This window comes from Pelobates fuscus, chromosome 12 (assembly GCF_036172605.1).
Source record: "Pelobates fuscus isolate aPelFus1 chromosome 12, aPelFus1.pri, whole genome shotgun sequence".
Lineage (NCBI taxonomy): Eukaryota > Metazoa > Chordata > Amphibia > Anura > Pelobatidae > Pelobates > Pelobates fuscus.
Window position 1 is genome coordinate 113,831,631 of NC_086328.1, and position 23,431 is coordinate 113,855,061.

Sequence of the window (23,431 nt, forward strand, 5' to 3'; positions counted from 1 at the left end):
AAAAAAATCAATAAGATTAGTTTGGCATGATCTCCCTGAAGTAAACCCATGTTGTATATAACTGTATTAACCAGTCAATCTCCGAAGGCAATGACAGGTTTAGAATGCTGGACTTACTCATCACAGTGCTTTAAGCCTAACATTTACATCTTTGGTGGGATGGGCTAATGCATTATATGGAGACTGCAAATTAAAAAACAAAACAAGGGGGCGGGGCCGGGCCGCCGAGCCGAGCGGTCGCATGAGAGACTGGCTCCCGCACTACATGCCTAGATAGACACATTAATCGGCGGTTATGGGAGAAATAACTGCTCGGCATCCACGTACCTTAACGCACATGGGCTACCAGAACCAAGGAGAGGCTTGCCGTTGGGGCTCTAGTCCCTCGGAGGAGAGGTCCCTGCTGTACCGGGTGGGGGCCTGCCTGGCGGTGAGTGGAGTGGACGGCCGCCACTCCACTATCCTGCCCAACGGAACCCGACAGCCAAACGGAACACCGGCGGATCCGGTCCCGACCCCCCCCTCTGGACCGGGGGGGTGATCCCGGTCCTGGCCATAAAGCCATGTGGCCATAAAGCGGAGACACTGCCACCGTGCAGGCCCAAGGCCCAACTTAAGATGGCGGCAGCTGCAAGAGCGGGAACCAGACTGCAGAGACCACTGCAGTGTGCAAGCACCACCAGGCCTAAGCAACAACCAGCGCCAAGCAACCCACACCCTGAAGCGGCACCCAGGACTGGAGATGTGACAATCGCCCCGCAGAACATGCAGGTTAGCACACAAGCGGGCCCCGCTGGGAAACGCAGATCTCCAAACACCCAAGATTGCGACAGTCCTCACCACGCTACCTCACATCAACAAGCAACACCGTCGATGCATGGACTGATCCAGGGTTTAAACCCTCGAGAACAGCGAGGAAAGCTTGCAAGAGGACTGTACAGCTACATGTCCAAGCGACTGTTATCGGGACTGCTATACTAAGCTCTCAGTGTCAGCAACAGTAAAGGAAAGCATGCATGCATAAGCTAAGTTAACACTTGAGTTGGCTTATAACCAATGTCATTACGCATAACCTTTCTGCTGACCATGCGTTTACATCTTGTTTAAAACAAAACACGTGCAAATCAATCCTATCAATCTGTGATATACGTGAGCATAGCTAATCTAGCACAGTTAAGCGATGATTATCGTACGACATAGGCTCATATGCCTAACCTGTAATCCCCAATGATACGCAATTACATTGACCGGATTGCCCATAACAGGGTTATTGCACTATTCTAGCAACGCTATTGAGTTTCAGTCTCATATGTATAGGCGTAACTAATCTAGCAACGTGAAGCGATGAATATCTAACGTCATATGTACATGTTTCTAGCGTGTTACTACTACTGATATGCAATTACACTACTCAGATTGTTTATAGCATTGTTATAGCAACATCCTAACATACTTATACAGCCTGTACAATTTACGTGCACAGTAAAAATAAAGAATTAAAAAAAAATATATATATATATATATATATATAAATCAAAACAATATATATAGACTGGTTATTAGGTACACCCCAAAATAAAATGTGCACGCATTTAATTATGCATTAATTTCTTATCTCTTGTCTTCAGCCTTTGCAAGTCCTCCCCTTCTAACCCCGCCCAGACTTTTTGTGACTGTCCAATCATAGACTTCCCAACGCAGCTCAATGATACGTCTTTGCAGGGCAGGTTCTCTGGGCAATTCCTGCCTCTGGAGTTTAGTTCCACTGAGCTAAACAAACCAGGAAGTAACCGGACCAGATGTCTGGTTAACAGCCAGGAGGGTGTAACCAGGTTCATTTATAGAAGTGCCAATTTCTATTGACATCTTCCCTTCAAGCAAAAAAAAAAACAAACAAAGAGGAAACACTCTTCACATATAAAGAATTCCAGCAAGCTAAAGTGGTTTAGGGGTCTGGGCTCTGGAGTGGCCCTTTAACACAACCTCAGCAGATGGACCAGGATTTACGTTCCAGTAGAACTCTTTTTAACACACAGAGACTGTGGCACCATAATAATTACAATAAGATGCAAAATCCTCAATACATAAATTAAAAATGAACACAAATCTAAAGGAATGATGTATGTATGCAAAGACATTACATGAGTCACAGCTAGTTAGATCCCAAACTCTACTTTGGCTTGCTTGTGTATTGAAAAGGTGTCATACCTCTTTTAAGGGATACTCGTTCACTTTTCTATAAAGAACGACACTGGCTATTCAGTGTTTTTTTTTTTTTTTTTTAGTAATATTAACTCTAGATAAATCTAAAGATATATTTCAAATGTTACCATTTACCCATGGCAGTTTGACCTATTTTAGAAAGCCTGTAACAGTCACTGAGTGCTCTGTTTGCATGTTTAACCCAGTATACATGTAGCCCAGAGCAGAATCTTAGAATCTTTAAAGGATGAAACAATGTGCATTCATATGTATAATTTTAACACCTTGACAGATCACACTGGAATAACGTGACATTGAGTGATTATCAGACGAACTGCTACTTTTTCGATAAAAAATATTTTCTGGGCCTAATTCATTTCTGAAGAAAAAAACCAACAAAAAAGGGATACTTAAAGAAACTTTAGTTACTGAGAATGGAAGGCTACATTGTGTTATATGTTGAAATTAGAGTATTTAAATGGAAATACGTTGGCATAGAATTTGGGCATACACCCACAGAAAACGTAAAGGAACACTATAGGGTCAGGAACACAAACATATCCAATTTAATCCACCCTGACCCACCTGAATAGCTGTAAAACTTACTTTATTTCCAGTGCCACGTAGGTCTGCCGGCACTTGCATCCTCCCCTGATCTGCCTCCTTGGCTGACTTAATCAGAAGTGATGATCTCAGCCAATCCAATGCTTTTCTATAGGAAAGCATTGGATTGTCTGAGATTGTTAGAGTGGCCACTAGAGGTGTTCGTAGGTTTTAATGTAAACACTTCCTTTTTTCTGAAAAGGCAGTGTTTACATTAAAAAGCCTGCAGAGACTGACTACACTCGCCAGAACAACTACCTTAAGCTATAGCTGTTCTGGTGACTATAGTGTCCTTTTAATGCTGCAAATGTACTAAGATGCCCTACTCACTAATTACAGTATCCCATTGTGTCCACTCTCAGTTTCACCTCTTTGTAGCAGGACCAGAAACTTAGCCACTAAGGTCATGGGAAACAATAATAAATTTGAAGACCAGATCCAGGGACTCTCCTACCATATCATGAATAACTGCACCATCTGTGCTGTACAAAATAAATCCTTAATTGCATATGAAATAAAGCCAAAATAGCTATGATTATGTGCGTTCACATGCATGAAACGCGTTAGGAGGAGCTATTGTCTGGTTTTATTGACCCCTGTTTTGGCACTATTCCAAATGCAATAAATGATTTTTGTTTAGCAGAGAAAGTACTGTTGCTCATTGTATATGGAAAGTCTTCAAATTGATAACGTGCCCCCAGATACTGAGAGAATCTACACATGTACTTAAAGAATCTGGCAGTGTGCATCCATTGACTGTGAGAATCTGACTGTGTGCTAAAAGATACATAAAATCTGGATATGTACCCAGAAACCTTGAGAATCTGGCAAAGTATCCAGAAACCCTAAGAAGCTGGATCTGTGCCCAGAAACCCTGTGGATCTGGATATAAACCAAGGAATACTGATAAACTGGTTATTTACCCAGAAAGCTTGAGAACATGGATATGCACCCAGAAACCCCAAGAATCAGTATATATATATATACTCAGGAATCCTGTGCATCTGGATATATACGCAGGAATCCTGAAAATCTGGATATGTACCCAGGAAGCATGATATTCTGCATATGCACCTAGAAACCCTGAGAATCTGGATATGCAACCCTCTAGAAAGTCTTGTAGAGTCACTGGGAACATGCCCTTGTACCCTGGAGAATGAGGAAATATACACAAAACTGGAGAGTATAAAAACAGAAATCCTGACCCTGAACCCCTAGGGGCTTTGAGAATCTGGAAATGACCCAATAGACCCTGAACAAACAGGCGGGCCCCTGAGACTCGACCTACAGGAGATAACTGCAATTATCCATCTCAGGTCCATCCACACAAATACATTGTGGCGACCACAGTGGTAGATGTGGAGACAAAGATCACATTATTATTTTATTATTTATATAGCGCCAGCAGATTCAGTAGCGCTGTACAATGGGCTCAGTATATATTTCAATCTATACATTGTCAGGTACGTAGCCTATATATTAAATTCTATCTATCTGAAGCTGACCATTTTATCCACACATTTCAGAAATTATGGGTTCCCTTTAATGCTTCAGCAAATTTCTTGTACGTTTTGTAGTTTCATGAGTTGCTTAAACTAAATGTTCTTTTTAAAGCAATATCAATATTCCTGGGGTCACTAGACCTCTGTAGTGGAGCTCCAATTCTCCGGCTTAGTATCTCCGCTCAAGTCCCTTTAGGTTGGAAGAAATGGAGCTTCAGTGATCATAGCTCACCTCCCCAAGCACTAGACGACACTTAGTGCAGGGGAGAACAACAACAACAACCTTTATTAAAATCGGCACATCTGTTTATACCCCCAACATACAAAAGAGTTACAATGGAACACAAAGATCCACTTCAGGTCCTCCACCGTAACCCACTCACAAACAGTGAACCCAAGACCACCATTAGAAGTATAGACTTGGCTATAGATAGCAACCAATCACACTACATATCCCAAGTCAACCTATGACAGCATGGACTTGGGATAGCAACCAATCACACTACATATCCCAAGTGAACCTATGACAGCATGGACTTGGAATAGCAACCAATCACACTACATATCCAAAGTCAACCTATGACAGCATGGACTTGGAATAGCAACCAATCACACTACATATCCCAAGTCAACCTATAGCAGCATGGACTTGGAATAGCAACCAATCACACTACATATCCCAAGTGAACCTATGACAGCATGGACTTGGAATAGCAACCAATCACACTACATATCCCAAGTCAACCTATAGCAGCATGGACTTGGAATAGCAACCAATCACACTACATATCCCAAGTCAACCTATGACAGCATGGACTTGGAATAGCAACCAATCACACTACATATCCCAAGTCAACCTATAGCAGCATGGACTTGGGATAGCAACCAATCACACTACATATCCCAAGTCAACCTATAGCAGCATGGACTTAGAATAGCAACCAATCACACTACATATCCCAAGTCAACCAATAGCAGCATGAATTTGGGATAGCAACCAATCACACTACTATCCCAAGTCAACCAATAGCGGCATGGAACAATTTAAACTGGTCTGGAAGTGTCCGTGGAACAATGGGACAATGCTGTGCTGGGAAACCAATAAAACATGGAAAAGGAGGCGTGGAAAGGCACATACCACCGGGACAGTCAATACATTCAATTTAATATATATAACTAAATTATAGGGGGAAACAAACAGGCACTCATAAGAACACTATATAAAGAACTGCAGACCATGGGCCGCTGGACCTGGAAATTCTATTATAAATACAACAAGCAGCCGGGTCTCCACCACTACGGGGACAACAATTACTGGGCCCATAGTCTGTGGACTGGAGGCTCTTCAGAAGGCTGTGGCACTGGAGCTTCCGTCACAATCTCCTCCTTACAAGATCCATCTAAATGTGTCCAGTTATACCACAATACACCTAGAGCACTAAATAGAGAAGTGATCGAATCAGGCCATCTGATGATTTCAAGAACAATTTGCATCAAATAACCCAATAATGTAACTACCAAACCTACAATATTAATTTTTGAATAAATATAACACTATGATTTGAACTGCAAGTTACTATATTACCTTCTAGAAGGTCATGTGCACGTATCTCTTTGTTGATATGTGTGGAATATTTCTTAAACCCTCAAGCAGTTTAAGCATTTAAATGAAAAATAAAGAAAAAAGAAAAAGGGAAATCAACCACATACCTTCTTTCATGTAAATATAAGGTTTAAACAGATAAGTGCCTCTGGCAGGTGAAGCCATTTGTTCTCTAGAATGTGAGCTGCCGTGAAATTAGGATAGGTATTTGACTAAGTGAACTTTGCTGCAGCTCAACTGGACTAGCCACCATTCTTGCTAGAGTCACATTCTACCCATATCTTTGCGAAATGTAGAGAATCTGTCTATCTATCAAAGTGCTCTGAAAACTGATTTTTAAATTCTATCATTAATTTAATTAAGTGTTCTAAAAGTGATTTTAAAAGTCTCGGTTTTCTTCATAGAAAATTCTGCATATTTCAGGAGACATTTCCATTATGCAAGACCACCAGGTTTAGAGTTGCAGAAAAAAAAGAGAAATTAGATATAATTTTTCTATCAGAAAAAAAAGACTGAAAGATTGCTAAATCTCTTGTGTCTTCGAAAAAATGATAGAAAGGGTGCAAAAAGAAGGAAAGATTAATGAAACAGACAAACTGAATAAAGGTAAGCCAAAATGTGCTGAAAATTAAGGGTGATAGTTTTGGCAACACTTTAATAAGCCTTCCTCTATGACGAGCTGATAATAATGAATGGACCTTTTTCCATGTGTCGATGTGATAAACATTTTGCAGAATACAAAGATAGAACAACAGATATATTACAATCCTATGGCAATTACATGTAAGAATATAGTATACCTCATACATGGTTGTCATAAAATATGTCTTTGGTAGCAGATTGACTGAAGCATATAACATTTGAAGAAAGGAGACAGTAGGACAAAAGAAACATTTTGAGCGAGTTTTTAAAGTTTTTCATATTTCTTGCATGTTCCTGTGATCCAGTTAGACAATTTGTCTAGGTTCTAGTTACTTTCAATGCTGCTTGAACATTGGGGGCAGTTGGGGCAGATGGACTTCTCCAAGATTTTGCTTTTTTTTTCTCTGCCACTAGAGTATGTAGAGTATGTGCTTAACTTATATTGGCATTTCAGTCCAGAACATATCTAATTAATATACATATAGCTGGAGGGGTAAGTTGGTTTGGGAAATATCATGCCAAAATGACGTGATAAGTAAGCACCCTCTCCCTGGACATTTTAATTTACAGCAGCCCAGCAGGAGGATGTGGAGTCAGAGAGGATGAGTTTTGTGTGAACCCCTACTTTGATCTCCCCCCCCATTGCCCATAGCCATCACAACCCACCAGGTATCCATCAGGTTTGCCCGATGGCCAGTCCGGGACTGTGAGTGGACAGGCCAAGTCGCTACAATTTCACTTGATACACGTCAATCTGTGGGGTAACAGCACGTACCAATGCTGAAATCCTTTCCTAAATATTTCCAAATGGGAGAGGCATCATGAGAGTCTTGTTATTTGAATAGAAACATACCCATTCTTACCAATTCTTTTAGTGGAACATATTATGGAAAGTAGATTTATCAAGGAGGAAGAAAGAAGAAAAGATAAGTATACCACCCATGGAAGTTCTCTTGAAGACCCCTATAACCAGCCTATTCACCCAAACAGCCTGAAAGCATATAGTCAAACGCAAGTACTCACACCGTGAGCGTCCACATTTTGAATAGCAATGTGTACTATGCTAAAGGATGTTGTCCCTCTGTTATTATCATTGTCAGTAGCATGTCTTCCTCAAATTAATGACACAGGAATTGTAGGGATTTGAGCCACCCTTCTTCACCCCAATACAATGTAAGATATAGCATTGGTTCTTCAGCTTATAAGCAGATTTTTATAAGCCAGGCTAATTTGTGAATATCAGATTGCACAATTTCGAAGTGTTTATGGGTGGTGCAGAAGTCACACAAAACAAAGCAAATCACCCAAACAGGGCGTAACATAGCCCCAAACGAAATCCATAAATTAACAGTGAATTAGAACACCCAGTATTAGCTGACAACTCTCCAAGAATATTAACACAGACAAAGAGGACACATGATCAACACTATTTGTATTGGCACAATCCGGATAAGGATGAAGAAGATATAAATCACTGAAAGAATGGAAACATAAGGTAATTATCAGTGTTACAAAATATCACTGAATTAAAAAAAAAAGAAACTGGCTTTCAAAAAAATGGATCAGTGATTAAATCTTTTTATTGCTGTGATTACCAGTCTTTGAACAATAAATCAGAACATTAATTTAGGAAATAATAATGATTTTTTTTGGTCTGTCTGTCTAATGAACAGAAAACCAAATTGAGGGAAAAAAGAATTTAAAAGGAAAAATGTTACATTAACGTCAAACAGATGAGTGAAAAAGGACTTGGCTGGAGAAAATCTTAGTAGTTATTTAACCCTAAACAATAAATGCGGACCCCACAATGGGTTTCAGAGGAAAACAAAACGAACAGGGATCCCCAGAGAATCCCTCAAAAAGTTTAAGGGCACTGGAAGTGGCTCCTACCCCTTCCTCCACTCCATGGGCCGGTTAGTGGACAGTAGAAAATATATACTTGGTGGCACTTTAATCCACAAACCCCTTGCCCACAAACAGGTGCCCTAACCCTGATATCACTTGGATCAAAGGGTCCCAAAGAGTTGTGGCACCAGTACAAACCCATCAAGCATTCAACACAATACAGGATGAAGGAAGTCTAATCTCATAGTCTCAATTCTAAATCTTTCTTCATGGCAGATGTACCCAAGCCCCTGATCTCCTACCATGTCTGTCCTCTACTACAGTTTAGAAACCATATGTTGCCATAGATATGGGGTGCAGACAGGATTTTCCCTGGTTCTCTAATCATTGTACTCTTGGGGTGAGTGTCTCTTTGCCATGATAGTACCCTTTACTCCACAAGCCAAGGAATAAAGGAAGTTTTAGGGATCATTCATTCCCTTCCTGCTCATGCGATAGAGAAAGAGGGGGTGATTTTTGTAAGGCTCCTGGTAAACTGTGGTATATGGGTCCCCATTCACCTGTTCTTTTTGGAGGAAGGCCATTCACTGTTTTTTGAGGTATTTCTCTCCTGCTAACCTTAGATTATTTGGGGATCCTACACACCCCAACAATGTAACTGCTTATTAATATTCAGTGACACATTTGAGTTGTGTTTTGACACTTTTACTGAGAGAGAGTTATGTTGCAGCTGGGCAAGAATCGTAAGAATGTTGTTAACGTGTACTGTGCAAAGGTCTGCAACCTTCGGCACTTTAGTTGTTGTAGACTACATTAGCCATGACGCTCTTGCAGGCCAAACATTACCAGGGTAGATGTAGTCCACAACATCTGGAGTGACGAAGGTTGCCTACACCTGGTTTGAAGCTTGTTTGAACTCCATAACAGGTGTAATTTCTTCTGAGTTTTAATCACCGTTGCTTGTATATTGTAGGTGTATATTGTTAATTGAGTTAAAAAAAACTTTACAGCCATGTTTTTAAGCTACTCTAACACGTGCCATTGAATCCCAGGATTTGTATGATGGTGACCCAAGTTAAATTCTGAGAAAGAAATGGTAGATTTGATGGTTTTCTTTCTTACCTTTTTATATGATGCAAAGATTCTCATTACAACTCATATTAGCAAAGTATACTGAAAGCTATTACTTTACTATTTTTAACCTTTCCTGTGACAATAAAGCTTTTAGTATTCATATGTTTTATGGAGGTTAAAAGACACACCTTCTTTATTCCACCCTCTGTCTAATACAGTTTTATGACTTTGTAGCTCTTTTCCCAAGCATCCCAGTGATATCATTGATTTAAAGGACCAATAATGTCAATAAGGTCTTAATAAAGTGGTGCTGTGGTCCTGTTGGTTTCACCCTGCAATGTAAAACATTGCAGTTTTTTTTAGAAGTTGCATATTGCAGGGTTAAACACGCCACCAGTGGCTGTAATAATGACGGCCACTAGAGGCCCTTCTTGCTGCAGCCCATATAGAAAAACATTAATTCAATGCTATCCTGTAGGGAAATTTGATGCACATAATGCCAGCCATGCATGCGCATCAGGTCCCCAAAGGGTTCTGTAAGAGGACCATTGAATTAGACTAACTCTGGAGGATTCCATGCCAAAGGTGTAGGAGACGTAATCTGCGCCAAGGGAGCCACAGAGCTAGATCAAGGAAAGTATTAACCTATAATTTTATTGTTTTTATGGCAAATTGTGGCAGGGAGCTTGTATTGATAGGGATATGGACACTAATGTGTTAGGAATGCAAGTTTCTTTTTCCAACGCTTTAGTGTTCCTTTAAGTGAAATGCTGAAAATGTAATGTAACATGGCGACATAATGTCCCAAATAAATGGACACTGGAGTAATAACATTGGATCTACTGGAGACATTACTTGGGATTGTGGGACTGGAATTTATAGAAACGTATACTGCAGAGGGCAATCATTATAGCGGAAGAATACAATTGATATTTTATTAGAGTAACACAAGGCATAACAGGTTGGCATTCAAACAAAAGCCCAATGTTTCAGGTTGGTGGATCCTCGTGGGATAATGATATCGTGTTCAACTTCCTGGTCTAGCTCTGCCAGTGGATTACAGCTTTGTATTACATAATCAGATTATTAGAAGCGTGGGAAAAGGTATCAGAGTCAACCAAACATATTTAGTGAATGTAAACATCGCTAATCATAAGTTTATGTACAGGCACCGACTATCCTATCCTGGCTCACATCAAATACAATCAAAAGCTGCAAAATCATCAAATTATTGAAAGTTCTGTATAATCAAGATAATCCCCCAGTGGGTGTACGTGGTACTGCAGATTTACAGACCATCTTTTTTTTTTTTTAATTAGAACCCAACAAAACCAAATAAAACTCATGCCCTTAAAATGACAGTGTAAACTACTGGGACAGATCAGCACATCACATTTACCAGTACCCTGAAATGTGTCCTTACTTCAATCAATCAACTTGAGAGCCATGAATTTTGTTACTCTGCTGTGAAAACTCTGAAACATTCTGAAACATTCTGAGTAGAAATTAAAACTGAAATTCCCCTGACCTTATACGTTTTGCAGAAATACTGGAGACCGACCTATTAATCTAAAGTGTATCGTAAGGAAAATTGGAAACATAGCAACTGGTTTTAAAGTTTCAAAACCATAAATATAAATTGATAAAGCACAACAAAACCACACATATCCTGTTTTTCCTCATTTCATAACACAAAACATAAACGAAATTCATGTGGCATATTACATTGCTTTAAATAAAATAAAACTCACATATCACAGAGACTACCCTTAGCTCTTAATACAGTGCAGTATAATTGTACACCCTGATGTGCTTCAAAATAGTCTTATCCAGCTCTCAAAGAAAAGATTAAATATTCTGGGAAAAAATAATGTGCTATACATAAAATTTACATTGACATTAAGCAGTGTTTTACATATAAGCCAAATCACTGTCAATAGTCTACACGATAAACTCTATAGAATGAATAAAAAATTCCCATCCTCGTTCAACTTCATGTCTCCAACAGAAACAAATTCTGGCTTTCCTTCTTCCACACGGCGCCCTAGCTGGTGTCAGGAAATTTCCAGAAGTCACAGCCAACAATCCCGTGGGCTAACAGTCTGGTTTCCCAGAGATACTACATTATTGACAATGCTCCTTAAAATCTAAATTAAATTTAGGCACGATCTGCCATTAGGCGAGGTGTCTAAATCAGGGGTCCCCAATTAATTTTTCCCGTGGAACCCTTTGTCATAGTGTATCAACATCGTGTTACACAGTGACATGTACACACACTTGCACCCACAGATACACACTGACAAACACACATACTCTTTGACAGACATACATACAAACACATATACACTCTCACTGACAAGAACACATACATTCTCACAGACAAACACATACACTCATACACACTCACTGACAAGCACACATTCACTCTCACTGACAAACACACAGTTACTCTTTGACAGACACACAAACACATACAAACTCCCTAACAGATACACATACACTTTTTTTTTTTTTTACATTTTACTCCACCCAGCCCCCCTACCTTAGGAGTGCTGGCATGGAGTCCCTGTGGTCCAGTGGGGCTGCTGGGTGACTGGTGAGTGGTCCCTGGGGTCCAGTGGGGCTGCTGAGCGGCTGACCCACGGGCGGCAAGGGAGCAGTGATCTCCCTGCTCAGCTACCTTGCGCGCCTCTTAGTGATGATGGAGCCAGAGTGACGTGATAGGCCGGCTCCAGCATCACTGCTGTGTGCGCGGGGGAGCTGAGCAGGGAGATCACGGCTCCCTCGCCGCCCGCGGCCATTTTATTTTTTTAACTTTTGGTGGAATCCCAATTGGGAAACGCTTGTTTAAACTATTTTCCCCAGTTCTATCTTATAGTTTATAATAGCATTCTTTGTAGAGCTGCTGTGATTTAAAGTTATGGTGTTCATTCCTCAAACTTTTGAGAATTGTGAATTCTTCAAACAATCGTGCCATCTTGCCAAAAAAAAAAAAGAGTTATTATCATATTAAGTACCATTGTTATTCGTAGGGTCTGTGCATTTTTTGCAAAGTTCCCCAAGGTTACATGACTATCTCTTTGGTGGTAGAAGAGAAGTTAAATACTTACCTGAGCCGGTTTCTTTGGCACCAACATGCCTATTCAATGCCGGAAATGCTTGATGTGCCGAGAACATGATTTTTGGTCCCTGATTCACTCTAACATGCATTTGGCAGTAAACATTGCAAGTCTGTGGAACATCCCGCAAGCCCACAAATACTGAGCATCATCCCAGAAGATGACTGTTGGGTAATAATAGGATGTGGTGGTGGGATGTTCTCTGTATTCAGCTTCCTGCGAATGATTGAGCTGCAAGAACGGCTATACAGTGTGCATCAGTCAGCGCTTTCCCTACTTCCCCTGCAAAGCATTTCCTGTGTGAGAGGCTGTTGGTGGGCAGATGGACTTCATGTCCAGCCTCACACACAGACACTGGAGGACCTGGGACAGCATTGAATTGTACAACCTCTATGTGAGGGTTTTTAGACTATAGAAGACACTGGCCAAGGCTACTAGTATTTATTTTCTCCCTACCACCCCACTTAAGTTCCAAAAAAGTACATTATATGTGACATATTAATTTAAAGATTGCTTTCATATTGCTTAGCATTTTAATATAGACAATCACTTAAGCTATATCACGTCTCCATAGGTAGTTTCCAAATTCATAGCAAGTTTCCATAGGCAATTCCTTAATCCATATCAAGGCTCTATAGGCAGTTGACTGTGCCATATCAGGGCTTGACAGGTAGTTGCTTATTTCATATCAGGGCTCTATACAAAGCATATGATGGTTCTGTAGGCAGCGTCCTAATTATATCTGGGTCAGTCACCTAATCCATATCAGGGTTCTGTAGACTGTCAGCTAATCCATATTAGGGTTCTGTAGACTGTCACCTAATCCATGTCAGGGTTCTGTAGACTGTCATCTAATCCATGTCAGGGTTCTGTAGACTGTCACCTAATCCATGTCAGGGTTCTGTAGACTGTCACCTAATCCATATCAGGGTTCTGTAGACTGTCACCTAATCCATATAAGGGTTCTGTAGACTGTCACCTAATCCATATCATTGTTCTGTAGGCTCTCATCTAATCCTTGTCACAACTCTGCAGGCTGTCACCTAGTCCATATGAGGGTTCTGTAGGCAGCCACCTAACCCATGTCAAAGTTCTATATAAAGTCATTAAATCGTACAACTATTCTATGAGCAGCCATACAATAAATAGTAAGATTCTGCATATCCAGGAGACACATATAACAAATTACATTCAACATGGTACCTCACCCATATCGTGTAGCTAGGAACCCGCCAATGGATGAGCCAATAATGATTCCTATTCCAAAACAGAGACCAAGAACTCCTAGTGAATCTGCTCGCTCCTTGTCTGTCGTCAGGTCCGTGATGATCATCTGAGCCCCTGCACAGAAAGCCAAAATATAAAATTAAATAATCCCTAATCTACAATTTATGCAAACATTTTCAATGAAGAATAATTGTGAGGGCTTACATGGTATTTCAGATTGTTATAACTCTGCATTATTCAGACTGCAAAGCCATAAGAGCCCTATTCATATCAGAACCTTTAAATGGTACCCAGGGTCGAACCTTCATATGGTCTAGGGCATGGGTAGTCAACCATCGGCACTCCAGATGTCCTGGACCCCACCTCCCATGATGCTTTGCCAGCATTATGGCTGTATGAGCATTATGGGGCATGTAGTCCACAACACTTGAAGTGCTGAAGGTTGCCTACCCCTGGTCTAGGGTAAAGGTCAGGAGAAACAAGTAGATGCCTTCAAGACTATGTTGGTTGAAACTTCGATCATTCTCAGCTAAGCAAACCTAGGGCATGAGTAGAAAACCTTCTGCACTCCAGATGTTGTGGACTACATCTCCCCTAATGCTTTGTCAGCATTATGGTTGTAAGACCATCATGGGTGATGTAGTCCACAACATCTGGAGTGTCAAAGGTTGCCCATCCCTTGTCCTAGGGAGTTAGGGAGGTACAGTTTTGTACCACAAGCAGTCTGAGAACACCGTGGTACAGTGTGGTGTACACTGCTGTACCTTGCACAGTAATGATTCCAGTCAACATGAATATTTTATAACACGGCTACAATGTCATCGTAGCATCACCATTATGACATTCAACATTTTAAAGTTTAGTCAATTAAAGGTGACTTGGATAAACCAAAGTATGACAGTACATGAATAAACATATCTTATAAATTAATTTTATGGAGATTTTACAGGGGAGAATACAAACTCTACAGACTTATTCCTTCGAAAACTGCAGATAATCTTCACGTTCACATCCCCTAATTTTATCATTTTCTCACCTTAATTTCTGGGTTTCTCAAACGTTACTCTAAATTGTGGATACTTCCTGCAAGCCTACACTAGGCAGTGACATAGCACACCAGGTTTGTTTTTAGAGACAAACTCTTCTGCTCATTTTATTAAAGGGACATAGTGTGCTGCATAACCCCTTACGTTCAATATGCTGTTTTTTGCTGCCGAGAGGCATTTGTTCCAACCCATATTTTATTCTTTTTTTTTTTTTCTTTTTTTTTACGCAAAATTAAGGGCTTTTCAACATCATTCATTTTTAATTCCAGTGACTAAATAAATAGAAAATATTATAATTCTATCAACAGTCACTTATTCTATATGAAGTTTGTATTAGTTAGGCAGGGGTCCTCAAACTCCGGCCCCCCAGATGTTGCTGAACTACAACTCCCATGATTCTTTAAATTACATAGATAGCCAGATAATCATGGGAGTTGTAGTTCAGCCACATCTGGGGGGCCGGAGTTTGAGGACCCCTGGGTTAGAGAGACACATAGGGGCATATCAAAATGATGCAAAAATGTAAAACCAGTGAAACGCCCCATGTGTACTATTTTACAACATTGTTTTACAACAGCGCACTCCAATAAATCTCCCTTTTCCATAATACACTTCTGATTGCATATCAAGGGGTTATGGACAAAACGATCTAACTACAGTATCCCAGAGAGAGGTTTCTAACAAAATGTGAAGAAGTTAAAAGTTATATATATTTTTTTTAAAACTGAGCCTAGTAAATAACTGATGATGATAAATTCCATACATGACTTTTTATGTAGAGGAGTTTTGCAGGACCATTGCAATTTGTTACATGAACATTACACAAAATGAATAGTTGTATATGGCCACCCAGTGGATAGACCAGGTATTACACTGTACATATCCAAGGTTATTTACTAAAGTGAGACTTTAAAGTCAATTTAAAATGTAAAGTCAAAATGGACAAAATGGAAAACTTTTCTAAGTCAGTTGTGTTTCCAGTTTGGCTACTCTGGCCTTAAAAGTGTAATTCACCTTGAAATCACCTTAAATTCTAATGTAAGTAAATAACCCTAATGGAAGATGAGGTCCATGTTGAAGGTATCGGTCTGAGTGTCAATGAACTTGAAAAAGTGCAGAGACGAGCTACAAAATTGATAAAAGGAATGGAGCATTTTAGTTACGAAGAAAGGTTAACAAATTCAAACCTCTATAATTTGGAAAAACTACTCCGCAGAGGGGATATGATAACATTATACAAATATATTCCGGGCCAGTACAAACCATTATCTGGAAATCTATTCATAAACAGGGCTATACATAGGACACAAGGTCACACATTTAGGCTGGAAGAAAGGAGATTTCATCTAAGGCAAAGAAAAGTTTTTTTTTTACAGTAAGAGCAATAACGATATGGAATTCTTTGCCCGAAGAGGTGGTTTTGTCAGAGTCTATACAGATGTTTAAACTGCAATTGGACTTCCAAAAACATAACATACAGGGATATAATTTCTAATTAGTGGGGTAATAGCTGCTTGATCCAAGGAGACATCTGACTGCTATTTTGGGGTCAATAAGGAATTTTTTCCTAGTTTGTTGCAAAATTGGAAGTGCTTCAGCAAAAACATATGTGTGGAAGGCTGAACTTGATGGACACAAGTCTCTTTTCAGCTATGTAACTATGTAACTATGTAACTTTAAATACGTTTCACCATCAGTAAGGCACATGAGTGCCACGGGCTAATAATTATAAGTATGTTTTCTTAGTTTCTCCTGCTTTTGAAAGTACTTGGCTATTCAGCATAATATCTCTGTAGATTTGATCCTGCTCAATGCTCAGTGCTTAATCCAAGCAGCAGGTAGAAGCTGAACAGGTGCAAAGTTATATCTACAACCTATGTCCCATTGCAGTTGCCTCCTACCGAATCTGCTTGACAAAAGGAAATTATTGGTGACAAGATGCTAATAATTCATTAAAGCTTTTAATAATTCATTAAAGTTTTTAAATGTTGAAATTAAAAAGAAAAATATAAATTAAACCCAATTGCCAAATTTAAACCCAACGCCCAAATATTTACAGTGAACACGGTCAGTGTGTGACTAGAACGCCTGTGAGTTGAAGATTAGGAATTGCAAATTGGTTTCACTTTCTAAATTGATGGTGTATCATCAAGACTCATTTGCTGCAGTAGTTTTTAACTACTAGACCAGGGGTAGGCAACCTGTTAGCAGTACTGTGCCGAAATAGGACTATTTTTATAAATTGAGGTGTGTATGTTGCCGTATTCTGCTTGTGTTATTTATACTGTAGTTGCTTTGTATATTGTATATGTTCATGAGTAGTTTGTGGTATCGTGTATGATACATATGAATGTGGGCTGTGCATGGGGGCTGCATGTGGAATTGTGTATGTGGATGAATATGTCACATGGTGTGTTTGGCAGTGTGTGTATGTGTGGGGCTGCTTGTGGTATTGCATGTGAGAGATTGCATGTGGGGTTGTGTGCACGTATGTGGATTGTTAGTGGTGTTGAGTTTGTGTAGATTGTGTGTATGTTTGTGTGTGGGCTGTTCGTATTATTTGTATGAGGGGAGGGTTATTCTTCATTTCTGTTTATATCTAGCAGTGTGGGTGGCTTCCCTGAGTTCCAGTGGGGGCCAGGCTGGCCAGGTACATGTCAAGGACAGGAACTGCAACAGCAGCTGTGGGCTGCTCTACTCCAGAGTGGAATTCCAATAACAAGTGCTGGAATGACGTGATCTGAGATTACTTAATCTACGTCAGGGGTGGGAAACCTCCGGCTCGCAAAATCATTTGGACCGGCCTGTGGAGAGCCGGCCCTGCTGTCTGCTTTTTTCGGGCCGGTCAAAGATCTCCCTCACCGGTCTTCGAGCAGTTTGTTACGCGAGAGGGAGGGAGCTAGGACCCGGGAGCCTGCTGAACAGGAGGAGGACCCTGGAGGCTGTGATCCTCCTGCGAATAGGCAGGTCGGAGCGTTGCCGTTCGGTACCATGGCAACGCTCCGACAGCGCTGTTCTCGCAGGAAGAAAATAGTGGAGACAGCCTGCAGCTGGAGGAGCTGCAGGCTAAGGTGCACATGAAACTACGGGACCACCAGGGCTTGCAGTGATACGTCCCCTCCTTCCAGGCCAGAGGTAAGAAGGGGGGGATGCAGGGCCGTCTTTAGCGCGGGGCAAACGGGGCAGCCGCCCCGGGCCCAGTTGCTCCTGAGGGGCCCAGAGCAGCTGCTCCGTGGGCCCCGCGATTTGGGTAGCCCCCCTTGGACCCGGTGGTGCGGCTGCACAGAGCCGCACCATCCCGCATGCTAAAGAGGGCCCCCGGGTGGCCCATGCACTAAGGGCCACCCGGTGGACATGTGCCAGCAGGGGCCCAGTCGGGCGCTGTTACGCTTAAACAGCGCGACCGGGCCCCTTCCTGTTCGTCAGCCGGCTGGGAGGAAGTGAGTGCCGCGCGTCACTTCCTCCCACCGGAGATCAGAGCCGCACAGGAGGAGAAAGGCAGGGAGGAGGGGAGTTTAAGAGGAGAACTCCCAACTGCCTCAGCCTGCCACTGTTCCCCAGGGAAACCACCCTCCAGAAAAGGTAAGGGTGGTTGGAGGGTGGCTAAATGTATGTCAGTATGTTTGTGTGTGTATGTCTGTCTGTGTTTCAGTGTATCTGTGTGTGTATATCAGTATGCCTGTGTGTGTCAGTATGTCTGTGTGTGTGTCAATACTTCTGTCAGTGTGTGTCAGCATGTCTGTGTGTGTGTGTGTCAGCATTTCTGTCTGTGTGTGTGTCAGCATTTCTGTCTGTGTGTGTGTCAGTATGTCTGTGTGTGTGTCAGTATGACTGTGTGTGTGTCAGTATTTCTGTCTGTGTGTGTGTCAGTATGTCTATGTGTGTGTGTCAGTATTTCTGTCAGTGTATGTGTCTGTGTATGTGTGTGTGTTAGTATGTCTGTCTGTGTGTGTCAGTATGTCTGTGTGTATGTCAGTATCCCTGTGTGTGTCACTGTGTCTGTGTGTGTCAGTATGCGTGTGTGTATCAGCATGTCTGTGTGTGTGTCAATACGTCTGTCAGTGTATGTGTCTGTATGTGTGTCAGTGTATGTGTCTGTGTGTGTGTGTGTCAGTATGTCTGAATGTGTGTCAATATGTCTGCCAGTATATATTTGTGTGTCAGTGTATGTGTGTGTCAGTATGTATCTGTGAATGTTTTAATATGTCTGTCTGTGTGTGTGTATGTGTCAATATGTCAGTGTGATTGGGGGTTGGGCGTAATTGGGGGGTTGGTTGATTGAGAGGGTCGCAGGGCCGTGGGGGCCCAACAAAATTCTTTGCCCAGGGTCCTATTCATATTAAAGACGGCCCTGGGGGGATGTAGTTAAACATAGCTGACATAATAGTTATATTCTGTGCAATGATGCAATTTATTTTTCTATTGTATATTTGTATGGTGATAACAGTATCTGGATTGACCCAAACATAAAAAACCCAGTGAAGGCAAATACTATTATTACATATCATTGTTCTTTGTAACTTGTCCAAGTCATGAGTTGGTTGGTTCCATACAATTTCAGTGTTTCTGAAATAAGGACTTACTGTACAAAAATTACCGTACTAATAAAATAGATCCATGGCATAAATGATGGTGTGCACACAAAAAGCTTTAAATATATATGTTTTTACAGAAAATAGATGTTTAAATGTGTGACTCTTACTAGAGACATGCATAGTTTTCTTTTCCTCTTTTTAAGTAAAATAAATAGATTTTCTCCCTGATCCCCAACACAATATAGACCTCTGACACTACACCACCTCATACACATACTGCACCCCTCACACACACGCAGAACCCCTCACAAACACACTATGTCCCCTCACACAAATACACTGCACCCCCCCACACAGAACCCCTAACACAAACACACTGCACCCCCTACACACAGGCCCCCTCACACAAAAACACTGCACCCCCCCACACACAGAACCCCTCATACAAACACTGTACCCCCTCACACAAACACACTGCACCCCCCCCCCCCCCCACACACAGGCCATCACACAAACACACTGCACCCCCATGCACACAGAACCCTACACACAGATATTGCACCCCTCACACAAATACACTGCACCGCCCCACACAGAACCCCTTACACAAACACACTGCACCCCCCACACACAGAACCCCTCACACAAACACTGCACCCCTCACACAAACACACTGCACCCCCCATACATACAGAACTCCACACACAAACACACTGCACCCCCTCACACACACTCTGCACTCCCTCACACACAGAACCCCTCATACAAACACACAGCACCCCTAACACACACGCAGAACTCCTCACACAAACACACAGTACCCCTCACACACAGCTCCCCTCACGCAAACACACATATAACCCCTCACACAAACACACCAAACCCCCTCACGCAAACACACTGCACCCCACACACACACAGAACCCCTCACACAAACACACTGCACCCCTCACACACACATAACCCCTCACACAAACACACTGCATGCCACACAGAACCCCTCACACAAACCGACTACACCCCCTCACACACACAGCACCCCTCACACAAACACACAGCACCTCTCACATAGACCCCACACACACAGAACCCCTCGCACAAACACACAGCACCCCTCACATACACAGCATCCCTCACACACACACACTGCACCCCTCACACACACACACACACACATACACACACTCTGCACCCTTCACACACACTGCACGCCACACACTCTGCACCCCTTACACACACACACACACACACACACACACTGAACCCCTCACAAACACACACACTACACCCCTCTCACACACACTGAACTTCTCACACACACACACACTACACCACACACACACACACACACACACACACACACACACTGCAACATCATCAATACCAGCTAACATCACACCAAAGAGAAGCAGTTCCAACCATCACATTGGGAGTGAGTTAATTCAATGTTTGGCCAAATACAGCAGGGTAATTTTTAAGTTGATAATTTTGTATGGCCCACAAATTATGTTTTAAATATCCAAATGGCCCTTGGCAGATAAAATGTTCCCCACCCCTGCTCTACATGCTGTAATGCATATATTTCCCCTGGGACTCCTGATAGGCCAGATCCTGTTTGGCTCTAGCAGCCTTGAGTGCCGTGCAAAAACACCTTTAGTGCCGTGCATGGCACACGTGCTGTAGGTTGCCCACCCCTGTACTAGACTAATGGTCTAAACCCAACGCGAAGTCCTCAATGACAACATTCAGCCAATAGCAATATCGTTTAAGCATTATTTAAAGGGATACTATAGCCACCAGAATGTCATTACAGCTCAATGCAGTGGTTCTGGTGTCTATATCATTTCCCTGCAGCCTTAGCAATGTAAACACTGGCTTTTCAGAAAAAAATGCAGTGTTTACGTTGCTGGCTAGTTACACCTCTAGTGGTAGTTACTAAGATGGTCCTTAGACAAGCTTCCTAGCCCAGCACTGCATGGAGATGCTGAGCTCTCCCCTATAGATGCATTCATTCAATGCATTTCTATGAGGAGATGGGAAAGCATTGGATTGGCTGAGATCATCAAGATTGATGATCTTAGCCATGGAGCTCGGACCAGGTAGGGCCAGCTGCGTCGAGATTGTCTGGATATTTAGGTGCAGGGCCGCCATCAGGGGGTGACAACCATGATGGTTGTCACGGTCCCGGCGGTCCCGGGGGCCCCCGACTGCTTTGGCAGTCCCATGCCCCACATTCCCTCTCTGGACATATATAAAGCAATGATCGCTATATATATGTGCAGCCACGGGCCCTCCTGTAATTGCAGAAGGGGCCCAGCAGACTGCAGTAGTACATTACAGCTCTTCCCTCTCGCTAACTCCCGCGAGACGTGCGGCCGTCAGAGCGTTGCCACAGGTTACCATGGCAACGCTCCGCATGGCACGCATGCCACGCTCGCGGGAGATAGAGAGAGGGAAGAGCTGTAATCTACTGCTGCAGTCTGCTGGGCGCCCTCTGCAAATACAGGGAGTCGGGGGACCCCACAATGCCTCCGGACCACCAGGGATGGAATCTTCCCCCTCCCTGAACCCGGTAAGCAGCAGGGATGGGGGAATAACAGTAATTACATTTAATGTGGGTGGAAAAATGCTCCATTTGCACAACATGCTTACACTAGTAAAATACACACTCTGCATTTACTGCACTAACACACACTCTGCATCCACTCCACTAACACACACTCTGCATTCACTACACTAACACACACTCTGCATTCATTACACTGACACACACTCTACATTCATTACACTAACACACTGCATTCATTACACACTAACACACACTGCATTCATTACACTGACACACACTCTACATTCACTACACTATGCACACACTCTGCATTTACTACACTATGCACAAACTCTGCATTTACTACACTGACCTATACTATGCATTCACTACACTGACACACACTCTACATTAACTACACTGACACACACTCTGCATTAACTTTACACACAGCATCCACTACACAAACATCCTGTATTCACAGTACACACACTACATCCACCACACATTGAAACACTCTGCATTCTCTATACAGAGACACTGTGTCTAATACACACACTACATCCACTACACAAACACACACTACATCACTGTACACACACTACATCCACTACACAAACACTGTAGAATATTGCATATTCTGTATATTCCTATTCAAATACATATTAAGGTGTGGCTGTCTAATGGGTTAAACAGAACAGATGGTGTTTCCTATTCTGTACCATGAGGTCTCTGGAATTTGCTGTATAAGAGATTTGGGGTGGTCTTTATATGGAGAATTTCCTTATATGGCTATTCTAAATTACATGTTATGACGTAATTTGGGCTAGAAAGGGCAGAGGACAAAGGACCACGCTCTCTTGCCTTTCCTGCTACGATCCGATGTCCTGAATTGCTGATACAAAGACGACTCTGTAACTCCATTAAGACATACCATCTGTTAAGTATATTATGATTTGCTATTGAAGTAGAATAAATACTTATTTTTTATAAAGAACGTCAGATTGCGTATTAATACTTTTCAATAATATAGACATATATTATTGTGGCGAGCATTTGGCCCAAGACTATATATACATATATATATAAAAGACTTATTCAACTAAATAAACACACAGGCAGATATTACAAACACACTCTGCGTTCACTATACACACTGCATCCGCTACACAAACACACAACTCTGCATTCACTGCACAAACAGTATCTAACACACACAAACACTACATCCATTACACACATTCTAATTCACTTCCACATTCAGTCCTGCATCACTGTCAGCGGACTAGGTAGGAGTCCTGTGGGCGGACTCGTGGACGGGCCCCAGACCTTGTGCTTTGTCAAGGGCCCCAAAATTTCTGATGGCAGCCCTGTTAGGTGCAAGAATCTTGCGTATTTTATTGTAACCTTTTAGAACTATATGTTAGGTTATCTACTACTCTACTCTGGCTTTAAATTTGAAATTTACTTTGAATTGACATTGAA

At 41.9% G+C, this 23,431-nt stretch overlaps 1 protein-coding gene across 1 annotated transcript in view; it reads right to left on the bottom strand.

Moving 5' to 3' along the window:
* Positions 1-23,431, bottom strand: part of SLC22A18 (solute carrier family 22 member 18) — a 78,364-nt gene that overhangs the window by 46,809 nt on the left and 8,124 nt on the right. The window contains exon 4 of the mRNA XM_063437824.1: positions 13,799-13,931. Coding sequence (XP_063293894.1) covers positions 13,799-13,931 — 133 coding nt within the window. The remainder of the gene's footprint in view (positions 1-13,798; positions 13,932-23,431) is intronic.